This window comes from Phasianus colchicus, chromosome 6 (assembly GCF_987193195.1).
Source record: "Phasianus colchicus chromosome 6, bPhaCol1.hap1.1, whole genome shotgun sequence".
NCBI lineage: Eukaryota > Metazoa > Chordata > Aves > Galliformes > Phasianidae > Phasianus > Phasianus colchicus.
The window spans coordinates 11,093,287-11,107,970 of NC_143441.1; the positions used below are offsets into that span (position 1 = coordinate 11,093,287).

Here is a 14,684-nt window from a genome sequence, read left to right on the forward strand (position 1 = left end):
CTTGTGCAAAAACTGTATGCTTGGCTTAGAGGGCCAAGAGTTTTCCCACAGATGAGTAAGTCATAAAATCATTTTTAAATAAAATATTCTCCATATAAGTAATTTTAATAATATGCAGATTTCATGGGACAGAACTCTTTTGCAAGAGTGTGATTTAGACTGGCAAAATTTATCTACTCTATGCCTTATATAAAGGATGAAGCGTTATGGCATTAAAATGTGTGGGTTTGAGATAGCTACACTGCCAGCAGCCCAGCTATAGGTGAATTGTGCAGAATATCTCTAACAAACTGCATAGGTTTGTTTGCTTCATACCTCATTATCATGCCTTTAGTTTCATAGAAAATGAGAAGAAAAAGAAGAAAGTTGTTGGAAAAAATAGATTAGTGTTTCTTAAAAAATTATTGAAATGATTGTTCATCTCTTCTTTTGTGCTAAGTCTGATACTTTGTTTTAGTGTCAAATCAGTTATGCAAGACTCAGAAGGAGATAAAAATATCTGCAAAATTAGCTTCAGATATTTTCCTATGCTTAAATTTTCCCTGATGTAAATCCTGTGGCCAGGGACCTTCACACACACATATGGTTGCATATATGATTTGTTTGCATGCCAAAGTGATTTCCATATAAAAGGTAATATTCAGTTTTTGAAAATTACAATTAATTGGTGACAGAAATTTTCTTTTAATTCAAGGTAACAGAGTACTTCACAAAGGACCATTTGTTCAACGCAGCTATTTCTCGACTGATGAGCCTTTCTAACGTACTCCATGTAAGTATGCCATATGAACAGAGATATTTTTCTGTTAGTCATTACTCCTCTAAGTCTTTCTAGAAAGCAAGAGCTGCCTGAACTATGGGCTCAGAATTCCAAAAGTTATTAAGTGTCATTACCATTGCTACTGACTCAAGAGCCTCATGGAGACTAAGTTGAACTATTCAGATTAAAAGAGGCATGTTCTAATATAACCTGTATCTTTTGAATATGCTGTGTTTTGCAGGAAGAGCTTGGAAGTGTTAGAGACAGTAGGTTCTGATGGTCACATCTGCATCATGTAATTTCAAAAGGATACATTTTTTTCTGGTTTTGTTCTGTTTTTAAACAATATGTATATGTAACTACATAACTAGTACATTATAGGATGATCAAACATTCTGATTTAAGAGTTATTTTTTACAGGGAAAATAACCTCTAATCTCGTATTCCTCTGAGGTGGTTTTCAGCACTGAACAGTCTGTTAGTGAGACAGTTTGTAAATTCCCCGTTCCAAAGACAAACAAAAATAACAATTCTTTGGCTTTTTTTGGTTTAGATTATGTGTTTATCAGCTCGTAATGAAAGATCAAATATCCTTATCTTTGCTACTAGTCTTAAATCTGTTTAAGCAGTTCTTAAAACATATAATGGTAATGCAGTCAAGACAAGAAATCAAATTAAAATTTGCATTTCTTGACTACTTCATTGATAAACCACTTTATATCTTATGGACTCTAAGGAAATTATTGGCAAAGTCGAGGAATATAAGAAAATGTAAATTAGGGCATGTGCAAGTGCTGTACTAAAATAATGAAAATCTGAGATAATGTGAGGTGCTGGGAAGGTGATGCCCAGTTCTCTATGTCCAGCTCAGTGATTAATAGGCAATTAGGGAATTTAAAAAAAAAAAATCAGTGTCCTACAGACAGGAAAATATTTGAACACTGCTACATTTCATGATCAAGGAAGTCAGTGCTGTATCTTTCAAGAGCAAATTTTGTTACAGCATGCTGACACTTCCTCTTTCAGTCCCATTTCAAAGGAGGAAGTGATGGGTGAAAATTCTATATAGAAAAAACAGGTAGTAGTTACTAAAACTTGTTCAAATCTAGTTTGTGCTTTCCTCATGAGTATCAGTGACAAGACAGCCGTCTGTCAGCTCTCCTGTGGTCTGTGTTTAACAATCATTGGTTTTGGACAGTTTTCTAGTAGGCAGGATCTGGGGATCGTCACACCCATAATGTAATCCTCATAAGCTGACACGTATTGACATTCTTCTGCGCTGCTTCATTAGGGTGATGAATCATAAATTAAACGTGGAATCTGAACTTACCATGGATGTAATCAGAGTCAAAACAGAGGCAAAGAAAGAGAAAGTTTCTCCAGCTGCTTTTAGTCTGTTCTTTTCTACTTCGATTAAAAGAGGAGTTAAAGTTCAAATTTTGCCTGCCTGGCACCTTTTACAAGAAATGGAAAACTACCTTTACTAGAACAAGCTGAAAAGCAATCTGGACATCAAACCATAGAAGGCTGTGTTGTGACTGTCGCGCCCAGGGCTCCTCCACTAAGCTCAGCTTTACTTGAACTGCTCTAGGTTCTGATCTAATTGAACCTTATCCCAGCAAAAAAACATGCTGCATGCATCAGTCTGAGGCGGTTTACCTCTTTAGGTAGCTTGGATTTTATGCAAGATTGCACATCTAGATGTGGCTGCACTCAATGTTACTCACAGCCACAGATGTCCACGCAGGTCAGTGTTCAATTCCAGTGCCAGAGCAGATCCCTAGGGATCTATCAGCACCGCTCCCTTCAAGATTAGAATCATTAGCTTCCCAGCTTGTCTGGCTTTTTTATAACAGTGTCAGAGAGCACTCTGTGACCAAGAGGTCTCTAGAACTGCTTGTAAGTTCATAATTTATTGTAAAATTATATTGTCCTGAACCTAGACATTGATTTTAGGTGTTGTTACATAGAATGCATACATTGCTCTGAAAATAATACCTCCTATTTATTTCTGAGGAAACTACAGTTACAAAGAGCACAATAACACTACTTGGTGAAGCAAATTCTCAGCTACAAAATGCTGTTTTTTAAGATACTCACCACCATTAGCTGTGTGTTTTCACCAGCAGTGAACAAGAGGCTGTGCTGCACTCGTAACAATTTGCGCCAGCAGAGTTAATAATGATTTGTTACTCCATGTTATTCTTAATTAACCTATTTTACTTCCCACCCCAAAATATTCATATTTACAATTTATTTTCTTTTTTTTTTCTTTTCACTTAGCAAGCTTCTTGGCCTCTTGTTCTTCACAGTGCAGAATATGAAGATGCTTTGGCTACACTCTGCATTATGGTTGCACCTATGGCTCCACACATTGCATCAGAGATGTGGAAAGGTATTTATAAAACTGCTTTTTCTATTACTGTCCAGAATCTGATGGTCACTATATACAAATTAACCTCCTCTGGGAAGTGGGAATGTTAGACAGGAAAGCCTTTTTTTTTTTCTTCTTTTTTTTTCTCCTTAAATCCACCACAGTTGTAAGCCTTGAGGTCTGAATCCCAAGTGGGCTAAATTGCATAGTGTTACTATAGTTAAAACCTGTGAAATAAGGGATGTAGGTGCTGGAGTTCAACAGTTATTTTTAAGGTTTACTGGGAGAAGCTCCAAGATGGATGTGGGAAGATAGGAATATATTCTGTGTAAGGCTGGCCACAAAATGCTATGTGGTTTTGGGCCTAATATTACCTTTTGGATGCTGTTTTAACAGTTTTGTTTTTGACAGTCATGTTAGAACTTTACGCTTTCAAGTGTTTATAGAATAGAGCGATTAAATGGCTTATATTGCAGAGCTGCATGTGACAGTGAGCTATTATTAAATGCCAAAGAAAGGCTGCTTTTATTGATAGTAGTATCATAGGGGCACAGACTGGAAACAACAGGACCTACTGGATGGGGGGGGGTTCTTATTTTGCTTTCATTTCCAGTATTTTTAAGATGTTCAGAATAACCTAACTGCTCAGAGTGCCTAATTGTTCAGAATAGAGAGGCATCAGACACAATTCACTTGGGAAATGCTACTTTTAGTCAATACTATCTTACAACAGAAAGTACCATCTAGTTGAAATTACATTTAAGTAGAAGTAATTGCTCTGATTTTGTTTTACACATTGTTTGAGATGGAGTCAGAAGTGGTCTGGGTTAATTATCTAAACATGCAGTGCCGTGTGAACTGTGAAATTCAAATGCCTGTTAGGGATACTGAATGATCAAATATGTTTCACAGTGTGACAGGAAATCACTCACATGTCTTAATTAGCATAATTTATTAAATGTTAAGCTTAATCTTGTTGATCGTTTTGACTGCAACAGAAGGGACTCTTTGCTTTTTTTGCTAAAATCATTGGAGAATGAGAATATTGAACACTTACTGGATTGCTCTCTGACTTAAGAGTGAAAAGAATATATAATAAAAATTAGAATTGTATTGTCCTCAGCTGCTGTCTGCAATTAAAAATGCAATTCTATTCGTGTGGTCTGAATACTGCATGTTATAATTCAGTGCACCTGGCATTAAAAAAAAAAAAAAAATTTTTGGTGATTAATACCTGAGAAATGTTATGACTGAACATGAAAAATACAGTCTTTTTTAGGAAAGAAATCATTACATTACATCAAAATTATTAAACAGTTTTATCAAGAGAATGTATGTACATTTAACTACTGTTGTTTGGTAAGAGGACAGTATTATTTAGAAATCACCAACATCTAGCATTTCTGTCCTGCGATTGGGACTGCTGGTGGATAATCTCCAACTATGAGGGCTACTTCAAAAAGAAATACCTCCAGTTTTGTTGTGTTGGCCTACAACATCAGAGGCAGATCTTGGTGGTGTGGCAGTAGAGGTTGAACCTTCCTACCAATATTCCATTACATGCTGTTGCTGTGTGACAGATGGCAGCAGAGGGGCAGTGACAGAATGGTGTCCGACATGGAAGTGCAAGTGAATCAAAAGTGTAGATTTGAATTTCTCCACAAGGAAAAAATGGCATCCACTGACATTCACTGACACTTGCTGACCATTTATGGAGACCAAACTATGGATGTGAGTGCAGTGAGGCAGTGGGTGGTGCATTTCAGCAGTGGTGACAGCGCCATGAAAGACAAGCCATATTCTGGATGGCCATGCACAGCTGTCACACCGTGAAATGAACAGTGTCTCAATCAGCTCATCCATGTGAATTGGTGGATTACAGCCAGGGAACTGTGTACAGAGCTGAATATTGGCTTCAATGCATTGGAAAGAATGGTGACAACACTGGAATGTCACAAAGTTTGCACCAGGTGGGTGCCACAGATGCTCACACAGGAACAGAAAGAACACCATATGCAAGTTTGTCGGGACCTACGTAGCCAATATGAGGCTGAAAGTGACAATTTCCTGGATCACATCATTAGCAGAAATGAGACATGGTGTCACCACTATGAGCCAGAGTCAGAATGGCAGTACGTGGAGTGGTGACATGTGAATTCCTCTTTGAAAAAAAAGTTCAAGATGCACCCCTTAGTGGGTAGTGCACTGTTTTTTGGGATAGGAAATTCTCCTGGATTTCCTTCAAGCAGGACAAACCATCAGCTCTGACCACTGCATCACAACACTGACTTATCTCAAACTTTCTCTTTCAACCTTTCTCTTGCAACACGATGACACCAGGCCTCGTACCAGTTTGAAGACTGTGGAGCACATTGCCAAATTTGGTTGCTCTGTCCTATCACTCCCCGTACAGCCTGAGTTTGGCACTTTCTGAATTCCATCTGTTCAGGCCAATGAAAGATGGGCTGCATGGGCAGCATGCAGTTGACGCAGTCGTAGCAGCTGTGAAACAGTGGGTCACCTTCATGGTACAGATTTTTATGAGCGCAGTATGCAGGCTCTTGTTCATTGCTGATGCAGATGCATAGCTAATGGTGATGACTCTGCTGAAAAATACTGTTTTGTCTGTTTAGTTTGCTCAATCAAATAATGTTGTTGTGCTCTTTGTACCTGCTGTAGTTTCCCTGGAAATAAATGGCAGGTATTCCTTTTGGAGTAACCTACATATAGTTTACCCTCTTGGTTAACACAAAATTTCTCTAAGTACAGTTGGATGTAACTGCAGATCAGTCAATCTAAAGGATTACCAACCAATGACAATATTAGGAAAATGTAAAGAGTAATTTTAAAGTGGTAATTAAAGATGCTTTGCTTGACATTTTAAATAATGACTAATCGGCATCAGTGACATACATTGTTTTGATTATAATAACATTATCCTTATTTGTAAGAATTACATCAGAGTTCATTTGAAATTTTAGCATTTTGATCCACTTTGTTTTCTTTATTGGCTGGTTGATGAGCCTTACAAACTCAGAACTTCAGTTTGATATCCCAAGGACATCATGTAGCACTCAGGTTTTAAATATAATTAAGGTAGAATTAGGTAGATTCGAGATGCAGAAGAAGAGTTGCTGTATCTCAAGAGTTATTCTCCCATGGGATTCAGTTTAAACGTGACCACCTTGTTTTCATGCATCAGGTTGCAGAATGAGTTTGATCTTTTCTGTGAGCTGTTTGAAGAGAGTACTTCAGTAGTGGCAGCAAATATTTCAAGTTTGAAGGGAAGGGAAGAGCTGCGTGAATACGGTTTCATAAGTACCTCACCTTCTAGCAGCCAAAAAGCTGTAATGGAATGTTTTGATATTCTGTGTGAAGTAGTTCTTTCTGCTGCTTAGAGGAGGACATGGTCAGTAATTTGGTGTGTCACCCTGATGGTCTTAACTGTGCAGTGTGTATGCTGTGTTACAGCTTATTCATGTAAAAGCTGCTGTAGCCCCTCAGTGCGGGAAGAGTTCATCCGCCTGATATCTTGGCAGTTTATGAACACTAACAGGAAGAGGAAATCTGTTTCCTTCCTGAAGCCTTGTATCTGAGGAATATACAGACACCATTTGAGACACGGTTTTTTTTGTTTGTTTGTAGTAGTACAGTGTTTTGCTGTCCACACGAGGATATGAAACTGCTTATTGTGAGCTATTACATCTTTATTAGTGACGGTGCATGAAAGACATACACTCACGATAAACCCGTCTTAAGATATATCGAGATGAAACATCATTATTGGAAACTGTAATGGTATAATTGTCTCAGCGACATTAAAACTACCATTGCAGTTGTTGTACTGTAAGTATTTCTGGTTTTGGATTCAGTCTTTGCCCAACAAGGCCTTCCTGATGAATGGACTGGAAGCTAAGTGATGTTGCAGATTTTCATAGAAAAATTGAATGCAGAAGTCCCCCAGAGGAACCTGCACAAATCCAAGAATAAGTCCAGTTTGGAATAAAGAATGATTTTTCCCTCTAAGAGTAATCCAAAATGAAGGGTAAGTCTGTACCAATGGAGGAAGGCAGATCAATTTCAGGAGAATAAAGGGATTCACAGGGAGTTTGCAGAACTGGAAATGCATTCTAGAATTAGCTGTCAGTAACATGAGTTTTTCACAGCCCTCTTTGGTGCTCTGTCACTAAGGAATATACAAAATGAATCCCCAAACAATGTATTGAATTAATCTATATATTTCTGACTTGTGCTACCAGTAGTATAATAAAGCTTTTCTCAGAGCTGTCCACAAATAGCTATTATTGTACTGCTGTAATTTCTTTGAGATTGCATGCCCTTTAATGAATGACTGGCAGGCATAGTCCTCCTGGACTCCAGAAAGGTATTTCTGATATTCAGCTTGCCAGAATCTGTCAAATAGGAAGATTCATTAAAAAGGAAAAGAGCATGTGAAGAATGAAGTAAAAGCTAGCAATCCTTGGAAGGGACTGCAGAGGCCAGGAAGACAATAATCCAGATGGTATCTCTACCGACTGCTAGAAATTCCTGCTGTGAGCTACTTCTAAGCTGAATCTGCTTGCCTGCTAGCGCGGTGCATTTTTACTTAACATAGATCCTTATTGTTTCGATTTTGCTAAATCCAAAGGTTATCAGCATTTGGATAATGTGTCCTCATAGTCACTGTCTGCTGTTCCTCTGGTCTTCTTCTATCCCCTGTTAGAAAATAAACTCCAATAGTGGCCTAGTTTCAGAAGCCTTAATTAATTTCCTTTTATCTCCCGTAATGACTTCCGTCCTCCTTGCCTCTTTCCTTTGTTAAGCTCTCAGTGCTGGCCGTTGTCCCTCACCACACCAGCCATTCCTCACTCTATTTCATAATCGCGTCTTTTTCTCTTGCCTACATCATTTCATGTCAAACTATCTGCACCATTTCTGGAATTTAACAGATTCATTATACTAATGCTTTTTTCCTGTAAGACTAGAAGTACTTTACTGTCCTACCTTGCCTTTATGACAGACAACTGCTTCCACATGGCTATTCTTCAATCTCTCCTTATTTTGCCAATCGGCTCTTTCACCCCAACAGCACCTCAGGGGAAGAATTACTTTAATGAAATACTAATGACTCACATAATGCTAATAAAACATTGCCATGAGCTTAAAGTTGTTATATTTGTCCTCTCTCCTCCTTCTGTCAACTCATTTATAGCATTTGTAGCATTTATATGTAGCATTTATTTGTAGCATTTAACATGTAGCATTTATAATATGCTGCAGTGTTAATGAAGGCTTCAGTCCAGTGAGTTACTGGCTGGGGAAAGCTTGGTTCAGTGTTAGCTTGCCAGTTAATGAAAGTCCATTGACACAGATCCAATTGCAGGATCAGGGCTTTGGATTGAGCACAAGATCTGTCCCCAGAAATGGTGTACATGTAAGCTCTGTGGAAAGTGCACTCAGCTGGCTTTTTGGCCTGTGTTTGAAAGAGAAGATAGAGCTGAAAAATCAAAACAAGACAATAAGTAGAAAATAAATGCACACTGCTTCATAATGTATGTTTCAGTAGGTGCTTTCCAGTACAGCAAGATAGTATCCCAAGTTTTTAATGTTTTTGCAGCAAGGGTCTGTGAAATTGTTAGTTCTTAAGATCTCAAATGGTGCTTTTGTTTGATGTATCAGAATCAAGTGGAAGGGCAGGAGGAAATTCTGTCCAGGGCCTGCTCAGTGTGCCAGCAGATCTACATTATGACGATGGAACTTTCTGGTCCTGTGTGTTGCACTTTGAAAACGCCAAACAAATCATGACTGTATTTTCTGTGTTGTACAGCTTGCAAAATGTGAATTTAAGGCAGGAAGCCAAACAGGCAACCTAAGTAAAACCTTCATTTTGGTTTCCTGTCAAGCTGTTTTCTGAAACTAGTTCTGTTGACTTTTGCACTTTTTTTTTTTTTAATACGGGTGAACTCATAGCCCATTTTGTAGCAAGAAAACTAACCTAAAGATTGACACAGTGCTTAATCATGCTTTATCTGCTTCAGAATACATGTTAATTATTTTTTATTAGTAAGCTTACTACAACTGATAGCCTCCACAGAGATTAAACGTGACCCTGTTTCTGCCCGTGTAGAGGGAGATTCTCAACTTATATCAGAAAGTGGTTTTTAAAAAGCTAGAAGAATGCACTTCAGCAGGAAAATAAGGAGTGGTCAGTATGCATGCTTCTGCCACGAGGCATGTGATCAGTTGGAAAGAAATGAGCTCATCTGTATGTTCAAAAGCCAAAAGGGGAAGAATTTAGCAGCTGTCATCTTTCAAGTCAACGTGATAATGAATCACCAGTGTGAAGGGTGGTTGTTATTTTTTTTCTGTTTGATTTCTTATCTTTTGCTCTTTCAGTTTCTGAGCAACTGTTACAAGAGGGAAGAAACATGCAAACCCAGATGCACTGAAGAATTTAATCAATTATTTACCTAAAAAGATTGTGGCTTCATTGTTATTCTTAGGAAATGTTCAGATTCTGTGTGATTCTTGCTTGCCATTAGAAACAGCTCCCAGCAGTCCACCACACTCTCTTCTGAGTGATTCAGAAAACAGCAAGATTGTGTGTCGCTTCACAGAAGCGCTTTGTCTGGAAAAGCACTGACAAGTATCTGGTGGATTTCATCCTGGAGGAAGTTGCCTTCTTTTTATGTTTGTGTTTGCTGTTATTCGCCCTATGAGTCTAAACAATCCAGCTAAATAAATCACTGTATTATGCATGGTGTATGTTTCTGCTGGTAATGTCTGCTATTGTGCTGTGTTTTCTTTATCTTCTTGAGTTTCCTTAAACCAGATGAGTTTTCAGATACTCTTTAGTTGTTGTGTTCTGCAATTCTGAAGGAAGCATATGCTTTAAAAAAAAAAAAAAGCTTTAATCCATATTCTTATTCATGTTTATAATTTAAAAACCTACTGGCTTTGTAGGAAAGAATCACGACAGCTATCCTTGTCAGTTCTGCATATTTGACAGCATTTTCAGTGAAATCTTTTTATTTTGCCCTACATCTGGAGTAGACAGAAAGATAAATTCCACTCAGAAGCTTTAATTCAGTTAAAGAATGTGGCTTTAGAATGAATTACAACTAATTCTGCTGGTACTTCAGTAAATCAGGAATGAATCGTCTTGGAGTGCAAAGTCTGTTTAATAGAAAGAGATCGTTTATAGCCATTTTAAGAGTATTTTTAAATAAAATCAAAGGATAAACTATTTCAGCATGTACATGAAATAAGAAAGCAAGCAAGCTGTGCAAGGTGTACTTACCCAGAACTTTTAATTTGTGAGTCAACAGATTATTTACATCTTGTGAGTAGCTTGACTTGCAGCTGAAACTACCCAGCACGTTGCAGGAAACCACCCAGGATATGACAGATGATAAAATATTAAGCCATAATTGTGCCTTATTTTGACTGAGTTCCTCAATAGGAACGTTTTATACGTTTCCCTGCTCGTTTTCTTAAATTAGGTTGATATTTCAGTTGAATTCTTCAAGTAGATTTTTTAAAAATACTAATCCTAATCTAAAACGTCCCCCCAGTGCTCGTGTTAGAGTCGCTAGACATAGTGTAAAGCAAATGTTTTCACAGCTGTGTATCTTTCTGTTTAAAATGTGCTGTATGCTCATCTAAACAGTGTTATTTCCTCCTGAAGGAACTTGCTTTCAAAGTAAACTTTGTTCTCATCCTATTTATCAAACAAATCCTAAAAATCGAATGATCTGATGATAAAACGGTTGAATGGTTTTCATTTTCCAGGTTTGGCACATATGGAGAATAAACTTTGTACTCATCATAACTGGGGTGCTGATGTGCTGCATCAGTCCTGGCCCAAAGTAGACCCAGAATACCTTCAACCACCAGATGTAGTGGAGATGTCTGTTCTGGTAAGAGTTTTTCATTTATTTTCAGTTGGGTCAATTAATGCATTGTAAGCTCAGAGAAGGTGACAAAATCCCTGCTCTTGTGGAAGTCAGTTCCCTATTTATATGGCTCAGTGAAAGGTGAAATAGGGTGGAAGTTGCAATTAAGTTGTGCTGAGTAATTAAAATGGTTTCCTAAGTGAAAGACACATAGTATGTCTGGAAGGAAGGCAGTCTAAATATACATCTTTTTCAGTGACTGTATATTAGTATATGTGGAGATTGGACAGACAAACAACTGCGGTACAGCGGCCAGTACAGCAAAAACCAAAATACATACAGGTCTCTCCAAAATTTTTTTTCCCTGTCAGACCATGTAGGATCTTAACTCTGTACAAAACTGTAAAATGAAGTGATATTTCTTGTGCTACCTGTAGTGCTGTGGTTGCCTAATGCAACCAATTACAAGCTGGTTTTAGTTGCTTCAATTTTTGCCAAACTATGTTTCCTGTCTGCCTCAGGCAGAACTTCTGGCAAATACCAACAAAGCATATTTCCAGGAATTAAGTTTAGGAAAAGCAGGTAGTTTTGCTAACATTAGAATTACATCCCAGATCCTACTTGAGCTCTAAAACCTCAGAGGTTTATGGAAGGAGCTGGCAGTTCAGTAGAAGAGATGACCTGTAACTACATTTAGCTAAGCTGTAATTTCCCAAAATGTGTATATGCACATGCACAGTGTGATTTACCATCTTTTTTTCCTGCATCTCTATCTAGTCAGTACTCAGCATGCCTGCAAGCATCATAAAGCTCTATTTTTACACGGAGTACATTAGCAGCGAGTGCCACTGTAGGCCACAGAGCAGCTGTGGGACTTGGAGTCAGGTGGGTGGGATTCACGGGTAGTGTCTCAGCTCTCCTGTTAGCTGATTCTCAGTCAGCTTGAATACAGGTCCTCTATGCTCAGGCATTGTGATAGTCTGCATATCTGCATCTTAGAAACCAGCAGTGCTCCTGCCTTTTTCATTGCTCGCCAGGGAAATCTTTCATATATCATGCAAACATTCTCAGCATCAGTGCTTTAACTTAAACATTTTTTTTTGTGCGTCTCTGGATATTCTGTACTTTGAATGAGATGTCTCCAGAGGAAGTGGCATTCAGTCATTTAAAACTGCATGCTCTGAATGTGTGTGTGTATGAGAAACAGAAACGATGCATTTTATTTGTTTTTTTAATTGTTGTATTCTATTAGCTCATTTGGGTAAAAGAAGTAGGCTGTGCAGTTATTTGTGTTTAGCTGTTTTGGCTTTTTGTAGAAGGAAAGAAGTTGGTTAGATTTAGGGGAAGCTGTGTTGCTGTAGATTTCCTTACAAGTATCTCTGCAAACAGTTTCATGTCTTGCCAGTCCACTTGAACAGAATGGAAAATGCTGCTAAGAGCACTAATTTCTCTAACGTTCAATGTACGTCCTTAGTAGTGGCCACAGAGTATGTCTTTTGGAGGAAATTTTCAGTTGTTGGCATCTCTTCCCAAACCAAAGACAAAGACTCTTGTGCTGTCTGGGTTAACAACAGATTTCAGGCTAATGTTCATTATCATTATTCTGCTTTTTTTTTTTTTTTTTTGTAAGTGGTATGTTGTTTTTAAATACCAGTAAAAGAGTCATATGTCCACAAAATCTTTACTTAGATATAATTACATTGGTCAAGATTAAAATAAACCTTCGCCTTCCAATACAGCTAGGAAACACCTTAAATTTCAGTTTCAATTTAGGATGAAGCTATGCATAAGAAATTGTGTAATTATAGGAACTTCTTTGCAGTTGTGTTTAAGGCGAATGTTTCAAAATAGATTTTTAAACTAAAAACTGCAACAGCACAAAGAAAATTCTGACCTGGATGCTTTCAGGACTCTGCAACTGAGCATAAGAAAGCCTAAACATTACTAATATTTTTCTGCTTACGTTGAAACTTTCTTCTCAAAAACAGAAAATGGAAACATAAAAATAAATTTTGCTTTCAGCAATCATTGTGAAAATTACTTTCATTTCTTGTCCTCATTGACTTTGTCAAAGCTATAGCCTCGTGTAGAAGTCCTCTAAGAAGGGAATGATCAACCTCTGTATGCTCAATTCATGGAAGATTCTGATGTGTGTAAACACCTTTCTTAGACCTGAGGAAATAAGTGAATGGGAGAAGAGGGAGACAAGTTTCTCTTGAAGACTGAGAATGTTTCTTAAAAATAATGACTCTGGGAATGCCTGGCTTGCTACATTAAGAGTAAGGTAAAGGGACATACAGAAAAACAGTGACAAACCATTATAAACGTGAATATTTTACAGTCATGTGACCACTGCAGGCTTTTGTATAGCTGTAAAAATAAATTGCCTTCATTAAAACAAGTCAAAGTAAGGAGGAACTGGTTAGTTGCAAAGAGACAATGTCTCTTCACAAGGCTGCACAGTCAAGCTGAGTCTTTGGGCCACAACCCTATTCTTCTCGAGACCTCAAACTGCCTCAGGCTGCCAGCAATTTGCCTGCTGAGACATGGTTTTATTTCTCTTGACACAAGATAGTTCATTATTTCCTGTCTGTGCCGGAGTTATGTCTTTCCATATTTAACCCAAGGCAGCAAAATGAACCAACTCTCTGCACCCTTGACTGATACAATATAGACTGCATATAAGAATGACATTTAAACTTATCTTAACGGAGATGCACGTGTACTTGTTGATCTAAATGCTATCTTGAAGTTGAATAATTTTCATTTGCCTGCACTTACATTACATCCTAACATATTGTTAACGCTGTGAAAAATCTGACCCGAATGTAGAGTCACAGCATTTCATCTTGTCAACACACTTGTAACGTTCCTCACATTGTGTAGGTGGTGCAGAACTGTTAACAGCTGCAGTCTTACAACTGCTTTTTTGAAAACATAAGCTAAGTTTTCATCGTTTTACTGCTTCTGAGTGTGAGGAAGGCCTACAGCTGTATAGATGCTTTCCTTTTTACTTCTCCAAAGGATTGTGAATAAATGGGGCTGCTCTAAAAAAACTCAAAAAAGCAGAAGGGAAATCAGCAGCTTCCTTTCTCAGCAGAAGAAAGGACTCAACCTCATTTGAGGTTGCAATTTTCTGTGAAGGTTTTTCAGAGAAATAAGACTGCTAGCACCCTCGTTTTTTGAGAGGGCACTTTTACCCAAAGTTACCAAGGGATACGCTGCTGATCTAGTGAGATGCAGAGAGCCAGAGATGTTTGTTTTGAGAAGAATCTAACGCCTCAACTGAAAGAGTATATGAATAGGGCGCCTGTTACATACAGCGTGTGATCAAACCTGCAGACAACTTTTTAGTTTTTAGGAACAGCGTTGGTATACTTGACTCTGCACCACGATAGCTATATTATAATGAAAACCATTCTGCAAATATGTGCTGAAATGATAACCGGTCTGCTGTTTGATGCAATTCACAGTGCCATGTGTGGGAAGGTATGGGCAGATACTGTGGGAAGACACACAGGCTGCTCAGGCTCCTCAACCTTTCTGGGGAAACACAACTGCTAGGAGTCATTTATTTGCTATGTTCACCTAGCCCAGTTGTCTTGTCTGTAGAGAACAGCACCAGCTAGGCTAGTTGTGCCAATTTTCCCCCCGC

The 14,684-nt window shown here is 38.1% G+C and overlaps 1 protein-coding gene across 3 annotated transcripts in view; it reads left to right on the plus strand.

Moving 5' to 3' along the window:
- LARS2 (leucyl-tRNA synthetase 2, mitochondrial) overlaps window positions 1-14,684 on the plus strand; it is an 88,878-nt gene that overhangs the window by 66,739 nt on the left and 7,455 nt on the right. For all 3 annotated transcript variants that reach the window (XM_031590349.2, XM_031590348.2, XM_090142425.1), the window contains exons 18-20: window positions 695-772; window positions 3,044-3,155; window positions 10,926-11,053. In XM_031590349.2, coding sequence (XP_031446209.2) covers window positions 695-772; window positions 3,044-3,155; window positions 10,926-11,053 — 318 coding nt within the window. The remainder of the gene's footprint in view (window positions 1-694; window positions 773-3,043; window positions 3,156-10,925; window positions 11,054-14,684) is intronic.